Raw genomic sequence first — 7,818 nt, forward strand, 5'->3', positions numbered from 1 at the left:
CTGTGGCTGCCAACAATACATAGATCTTTATGTCCTTTTATTTTCCAGATATAATGACTTGCAGCAAAAACCACATAAACTCTAGTCTATTGGATCTTTCCTGAAACCTTGGTGCATGACCCTGACACTAGCGACAGCCAAATGAAGCTTCATGAACCACATTCTGTATTTTTTGACCCCACTAGATGGTGCTCTTGGCTTGCTTTGGAGCATGAACTGGAACAAGAATTTTTGAACAGAGAGCACCATCTAGTGGTGTAAAAAAAAACAGCTATTGGTTCATGAAGCATCCTTTGGCTGTCGCTCCCAGATTCCCTTATCGGATTTAATCCCATAGTCCCCTGGGTAAAGTTTATTCCCAAAACTGCTGCTGCCATGAGCATGATGACGCTTTTAAAGGAAGGAGGAATGAGGCGGTTGCATGTGTATATGTCACTGCGCCCCCTGCAGGCAGTCCTCTATGGCCCTGAGCTCCTGTAGCTCCTCACACAAAGGGTCACAGTGCAGGGAGAGGATGTGGCGGGCTTTGGGGATGAGAGAGGTAGCTTCAGGGGGCTGCTGCCTGAATGAGGGAAGGGGTCGCAGAGAGACAGAGATGGGACTAAAATCTATGACTGTCATCACTGTGTACAACGCCGGCAGTGCTGCTCGGACCAGTTCCTCTTACCCGTTGAAGTGCAGCTGGACCAGTTTGAAGAGCTGACGCCCCAGTTCTGCACTGTCATCTCCATACTGGACTTGGATGGCAGGTATGCTGCGGCTTAGCTGGGTGGCAGCCTGCCTCCAGTTGCCTGAAAGGGCCAAGACATGAGATACATTCCATTCCTTCCATCCATCCATCCATCCATCCATCCATCCATCTTCACTCTGGTTATTCTGGATCAGATGTGCAATAATACATTTAGTTTAAAAGTTAAAATTCTGACATAATACTGGGTATAAAGAACCATTGATACATTTCTGAAACCTGGGAAAGGGACACAGACCATTTGTGCGATGACACTGTGACCAACTATAGACCATCCTCGGATTGAACACTGCTGGTACTGAGCGGCTTCGAACGCCCTACCCATGGCGGCCTGCGCCCGCGCTGCCACGTCCGCCAGCTGGCCCTGCAGTGGGTGGGTTTCCTCCAAGAAGCGGCTGGCATCTCTGATCGCCACCTGGAGCTCCTGTGCTGCCTGGTCTACGAAGGTGGAGGTGGTGCGTTTAACACTCCTTTAATAACCGTTTGGGGCCAGTGTACAGCTATTACTGAAAAGACATCACTGGCGAACATTACGCCCAATAACCACGCCCATCACCTGGCCGGTCCGTCTCGATGAGGCGCGTCGCCTGGTCCAGCAGCTCTTCAAGCCCCTGAAGCCGGCGACTCAGCTCCCCATGGGCCAGCTGGAAATCGCAACCTGAGCGTGGGCAGAGGTAGCCCAGCTTGGCACACTACAAACAGCAATTAAGAGTGCAGTGGCATTAGCGAGAGACAGGCCACTCAATCTGCTGCATGTTTAGAGATGGCCTTGCTACCTGAAATCACACAACTCACCAGCAGGGGGCATCCACAACGGGGACATCGCAGACCCGAGGCTGCCGCCGCCCTCTGGTGCTCACGACAGGCGTCGCACCAGCAGCGAAAGAAGTACTGCTCCAGCAGGAGGAGCTGCCGCTCCGAGGTCGGCATTCGGCTGTAATGGGGGCCTTGAAGAGTTGAGGAGCAGACTCAGGCACTGTGTCCACTGCGAGAGAGTGGGAGACGTGGGAAAGAGGAGCGCAACTCACCGTAACAGTGCAGGAGCTCCTGACCCGAAATGACATCCCGAGAGGCGCGAGCTGTGACCATGACACCCCCGCAGACCGCACCCGGCTGTCCCCTGGGGGACACAGGGACCCCCACTGTCCGGAACACGGTGCCAATGTTGGGACGGCAGGAATGGTTCAGCATACTGAGGGTGGGGAAAATGGCTGTAGCGACTCTCACCTCCTGCACAGGGGATACGGAGGAGCAGCCCACACCTGTGGGAGTCAAAGGAGATAAAAATTCACTTCACGTGTCTCCTGCTGTTTACTAAAATCCAGCTACAAGTCAAGCCATCTGGACAGTAGAAAAGTTCTATACTGACTGCTATACCCGATCGTATATACGCAACATAACCCTGCCACCCAGTCCGCCTCCAATCATCATCTTGGTCTTACCACAGTCTCTCAGCACAGTCACCGCCTGGCTGTTACATCTCAGCTGGAACATGTGCCTTAGGACTGCAGCTCCCAGCATACCCAGTTCCGGACACCAGACCCCACCCCATTGTTTGTCACATTCATCACCCAGGAAGTTCTGAAGGACGCCGGCTTCCTTGAGACTCTGGCAGAGAGTTGCCACGGTGACGGCACACAGAAAGCGCAGGCTGGACGGGTGCCCGGACACATGGGGCAGCAGGCAGTAGACGCACATGTATGAGCCATCCAACTGGAGCTCTGGGGGGTCCTGGCAGGTGCGCGGTGACGTCTCCTGACCACCGGGTGGCGCTGAAGTCCATCTTGCCATTTCCCTCACCTTCTGGACTTCCTTCAATCCTGTCCTGAACACCACCCTCAGCGCCAGGTGGGCCAGCACCCCCAGGGAGCGCAGCTCCCCCTCAAAAGGACACTCCCAACAGTGGTGCCTCTGCCATGCTACCTGCTGGCACCCCTCTCCACAATAGCGGGTGTAGCTACAGCCTGGGCAAGGCACTGGGTTGTTGGTTCTCGACAAGCAATGGTGGCAGAGAAGGTGTTCCGTGCCAAATGCGTCCGGGTTCTCCTCCTCCACTGCACTGTTTTGGGCCCCAGATCTCATGCCTGTTCCTGGGATCAGGACACAGGCAAATGCCCTTTCCTCCAGCAAAATCTCTCCGGCTGCCACATCTTCCCTGGCCACCAGGTGTCGCCCTTTTTCAGGGCTGAAGCGAAGGTGCACTGCAGGGGATACGTGGGGGAGCGATCCTGACCCGTCGCACTCTGACGCTATCCCAGATCCCCCCTCTTTAGTGCTGCCGTCGTCCCTCTGGTGTTTCAGGCACTGCTGTCTCCTGTCCAGAAGTTTCTGCTTCAGGTGGGTGGGGTAGCCGTGCTCCAAAGCCCTCCCGATATCCCGAAGGCACTCCTACCACGAAGGACATTCAAGAATGAAAACAGACCTCTGCAATCCCTCAACAGGCCCCTAATCTGACACAGACAGTCACAGAAATTTAAGAAGGAAGCAGGCCTGTAGTTGGAAATAATTTTCAAGGGAGGGTTCAAATCCATAATTTTACTATGTGGCTACGAGCCTGGATATAAGGGAGAAAGGCTACATTCACATTACCAAGCTGAAGTGACTCAAATCTGATTTTTTTTGTCCGAATGTGAGTCAGATCTGATTTTTTTTCAGGTCCGTGCAGACACAGAAATCTGTTCTTTTTAAACCAGATTTAACTCAATTTCATATATGGCCCCAGATCAGATACATATCCGATTTGTGGCTACGTGACAGGAATGTGAATGGTCAGATCAGAATTCATCTTTTATTTTCTTTTTTTTTGCCTATACACATGCTCTGAACGTTTCTTTGTTGTCCGTGACTTGTGCAAAAATGTATCAATGTGCACGTGTGAACCATTTCGGAGGAGAGATGCATTCCCATCAGAGTTAGATAGAGGTCACTTATGCTTATGAATGTGAACCGTCAAGATAGGCAAACATTATCTGAGCAAAAGAAATGTGGACAGCAAACTATTTCTAGTTATCAACATTCTGATGTCTTTAACAGACTGTGTAGGTTTTGTTTCAAGAGTGATCAGCGGCGATTCCAGCCCATGTGGAGCTGGGTGGCACTGGCAGTTAGGTCGACGCCGCCTCAGAAGATGGAACCCTAAGCGGACGCTTATGTGAGCCAATGAGTTGACTGGCACTGCCAGGCTAGGCTAGTCATGTGACACTTGGCATATGACATAAGCTGTAATGTTGAAGCCGGAGCGGAGCACCTGGTGGAGATGCAGGTGGAGCAGGGCGGCCGAGCGGTTGGCGTAGCACAGCGCGAGTTCTTCGGAGCCAGGAGGGGCACAGCAAACACCCTGGAGAGACAGAGCGAGGGTGAGGGATGGGTGGGGGCACCTCAAAACTATTTTTTCTGTTTCCTTATAAGACGTAAGTATTCAGAGGGAGACATAGTATCTCACATTTTTAGGTGGAGAGGCAGCTGACGGAAGCCACACTGGAAAGTGACAGGTTTAGTTCTCAGGTACCGGGGATTTGAACCTACAATCTTTGCACTTGTCCAGTGAATGGAGACTTGATGCACTCTTTAGGTCAGAGGAGGGTAACCTGATCCATGCAGACCCGGTATGGGTGGGGGTTTTTGGCATGAGCTCTCAGTCAACCAATTATGAAGCTGCGGTTCTCCACTCCTAGTCCTGGTGACCCACTATTATTGGCTGACTGAGAGGTCATCCTAAAAACCCACAAACAACGGCGGCTCTCCGTGGATCAGGCTCCCCACCATCAGGTTAGCCCAGTCCTCTAGCTCAGCAACCCATCTGTGTGTTTGCTTCCCATAATCACTCTGCGCATCCCAGCAGCCACCTGTTCAGCCTGCTGAAATTGGTCAGACGCCTCCGCAGTCTGGTGGCCAAATGAGAGAGTCTCCAGAGGAGCTGTTATGAGGCTTCTCAACATGGATATGATCAGTGACTTTATTTACAACAGCCTGATAATAAATTATTTACTTTCTCACTGCATCATTTCCACACTGCCTACCATGTTTGCTGCATATAATGTTATTTTGCACATTGGTTAGTGTAGGGGGCGGCATGGTGGGGCAGTGGTTAGCACTGCTGCCTCACACCTCTGGGACCCGGGCTCGAGTCTCCGTCTGGGTCACATGTGTACGGAATTTGCATGTTCTCCCCATGTCGCCGTGGGGTTTCCTCCGGGTACTCCGGTTTCCCCCCACAGTCCAAAAACTGCTGAGGCTAACTGGACTTGCTAATTGCCCGTAGGAATACGTGTGTGAGTGTGCCCTGCGATAGGCTGGCCCCCCATCCTGGGTTGTTCCCTGCCTCATGCCCATTGCTTCTGGGATAGGCTCCAGACCCCCCGAGACCCAGTAGGATAAGCGGTTTGGAAAATGGATGGATGTTTTGTATAGTATTGTTATACATAACCTTTTAGCCATCCTTGCATTTTCTATACCCATTTGTCCTGTGCAGGGTTGCCAACCTAATACATAGCCCTTTATTTATGTTCTACTAATACTGTGTTTTTTACCTTACTATCCCCAAACTCCTATAATACAGAATTCATTTAATATACCTATGCTCTCTTTATGCACAGTTGCAGGAGCGAGCCAGCTTTTCATTTCACAGCTAATCTTGAAAATCTAGAATCTTAGCAAATTTGAGTTTCATTAGTGGCGCGCATGGGGTGCAAGACCTGGGGAGGGGGGGGGTGACGTAGCGATTCTGGACCACTCACTTGCAATTAGGGTTGCAAAATTCTGGAAACTTTCCCATTTGGAATATTTCCAAAATTCCCAAGCTTAATATCCCACAGAATGGAAAGTTGATGGAAAGTTTCGGGAATTTTTCTGCCCCTCTGCAACCCTACTTGCAATGCATCAGGGGCTGCGTTTGAATCAACACCACCTAGAGGCGAAGAAGTGACAATGCTACTGCTGTTCAGGCTTTAAATATGAATGGGGAAACATGGTATATGCAAATGATCTTGTTAGCTGTGTTTTTAATATGAATATGGATGGGCGCTATGCAAATGACCCCAACGGCTACACTTTAAATATGAATATGGATGTTTAGTATGCAAATACTGCAACAGAGAGAGCTGTGTTATGGTTGAATGTTTTAGTATTATATGCTGAGGTTGCCACTTGTTAATTGGTGATACCGTAAATTCAGGGTTTTAGAAAACACTTACCCCGCCTGACACAGCTTAAATGAAACACACTGCCCCTGCTTGGACTAGCCCCAGTCCCCGGTTACAGGCAGCTGGGCAATAATAAGCCAGTCCTCGCAAGCACAAGAGGGCTAGTGATGAGTGACCTTTAGTTTTATAATGTCAAATACAATGGCCACTCCAAGGACCCAACAACCTTGTTTCTCCCCACGGCATTTCACAGTAAATCTCAGAGCCGTGTTAACTGGAATTTAGATTAAAAGACTAATGGTTCAAATGGCTGAATGGGAAATCATTTCACCAGTTATATCTACTGCTGGCTGATGTACCATTGAGCATTAGATAAATAAACTTGGATTCCAGTTGACTGCTGCTGTACTATGGGTCTGTGCTGTTGCGGACATAGATGTCAGAGGAGTTAAGCGGTTCTGTAGTGAACGTGTTGTTACATGTGGGTTTGCAAATGAGAGAGTGTGAGATGAGCACCTGGGAGTAGAACATGGTGGCCGTGGTGTAGTCCCGAGCTCTGAAATATTCATTGCCCTTCTCCCTGAGGCCAGGGGCACTTTCGGAGTCCTTCCGCATTTGGTACTTCTTAGAGATATCCGTTAGGACGGTCACATCACGGCTACTGTGGACAAGTGAGACAAATATGGAGATAAACTAATAACGTTCATTGAAGGAGGAGTTCATGTTAACAGGGTGTGCTTCACTACTGTTTTGACTTGTTGATTGCTTAAAAAACTATGGGTTATATTTGGACTGAGCCTTGTCAAGACTAATAATAAATATTACGGAAGTAAAATTTCTAATTACCACTATTTAATTTAAGTAAAAGTTAAAGAACGCTAGGCAGGGTCCCGTTTCCACTACACCCATTTTGACAGCTAAGCAAAGTCGATTAGCTGCTTCTGTTACTGTACATTCTACATTTAAGATTTTGCCTAAAAACGTTCCCATATCCATGAAGCGGATGCTTTGTGCAATTCGTATTTACCGACTGCTAACATGAGATTATTCTCACGTTATTCTGCAGGCAGCTACACTAGAATTAATTTGGTGCTCGACCCCCCAAATAATTTGCATAAATTAAGTCTGAGTTACACGAAGCTACAGGCCATTACTAAGCATCAAATGGAACAGCAACAAAACACAAAGATAAGTTTGTGTACTCACTCAGTCTGTGACCGAGCAAAAGACAAAATATCATCCACGTCTAACAGAGAGGAAAAGGACGTCTTTTCCGCAGTAGACAACCCATCCCATTTCTTTTCGACGTGCTTTTGCCACTCAAAACACGGCAGGTCCATTTCACGAGCACTAGCAATCCAAAACGTAGATACACCGTTAATGAGTTAGGAACGAAACCGATGCAGTGTGTCACGGTCCGTGTAGGTCCGGAAACTGTAGCGATGTGTCGGCCATTTCGGCTCATACGTTCATAGAATCGTATACATTAAAGCCGAAATGGTGCCCAGGTTCTTTACAGTTTCTTTGAGGTGCGCTGCGCCTCTGGTTTTGGATACGTACGGAGTGGCGTAAATACGTCGGCGATGACGTCAGGACCTTTGAAATACTCGCGCGAATCATAAAAAAACAACTTTCAACAGCAGCAAGCTATGTGAAATTCACACAAACAGTGCTAAATGAGAGGAAATATAAATATACCACAAACAGGTAAACAGTGCAATTAATTCATTAAAAGTGCACACTACAAACAAACAGAGTATGCCGAAAAGGCCCCCACCTCAAATCATACTCTAAATTTTTAAGGTCACTCAGGGGGTCATTGGTATTGTCCTAACAACCCCTCCTTATGGTGTTAAGCAAAAAGTGTAACTAATCCCTTAAATGTTGTTTTAATCCTTTTCACTTGATGTTATAATTATATATTTGATT

At 48.6% G+C, this 7,818-nt stretch overlaps 1 protein-coding gene across 3 annotated transcripts; it reads right to left on the reverse strand.

Moving 5' to 3' along the window:
* Positions 1 to 20: 20 nt before the first annotated feature.
* Positions 21 to 7,398, reverse strand: smyd4 (SET and MYND domain containing 4). Of its 3 annotated transcripts, none has more exons than XM_048983581.1 (10): positions 7,096 to 7,398; positions 6,406 to 6,547; positions 3,996 to 4,085; positions 2,191 to 3,136; positions 1,777 to 2,010; positions 1,544 to 1,695; positions 1,305 to 1,440; positions 1,070 to 1,186; positions 668 to 791; positions 21 to 562 (listed from the first exon to the last, which is right to left on the reverse strand). In XM_048983581.1, the coding sequence occupies exons 1-10, from the start codon at positions 7,227 to 7,229 to the stop codon at positions 433 to 435; spliced, it is 2,205 nt and encodes a 734-aa protein (XP_048839538.1). In that variant the 5' UTR covers positions 7,230 to 7,398; the 3' UTR covers positions 21 to 432. The 3 variants fall into 3 exon arrangements, with proteins under 3 accessions (XP_048839538.1, XP_048839539.1, XP_048839536.1); XM_048983582.1 differs by having other exon boundaries at positions 21 to 558; positions 6,406 to 6,550; XM_048983579.1 differs by having other exon boundaries at positions 6,406 to 6,550; positions 7,096 to 7,395.
* Between the last annotated feature and the right edge of the window lie 420 nt (positions 7,399 to 7,818).

This window comes from Brienomyrus brachyistius, chromosome 18, assembly GCF_023856365.1.
Source record: "Brienomyrus brachyistius isolate T26 chromosome 18, BBRACH_0.4, whole genome shotgun sequence".
In the NCBI taxonomy this organism is placed as follows: Eukaryota; Metazoa; Chordata; class Actinopteri; order Osteoglossiformes; family Mormyridae; genus Brienomyrus; species Brienomyrus brachyistius.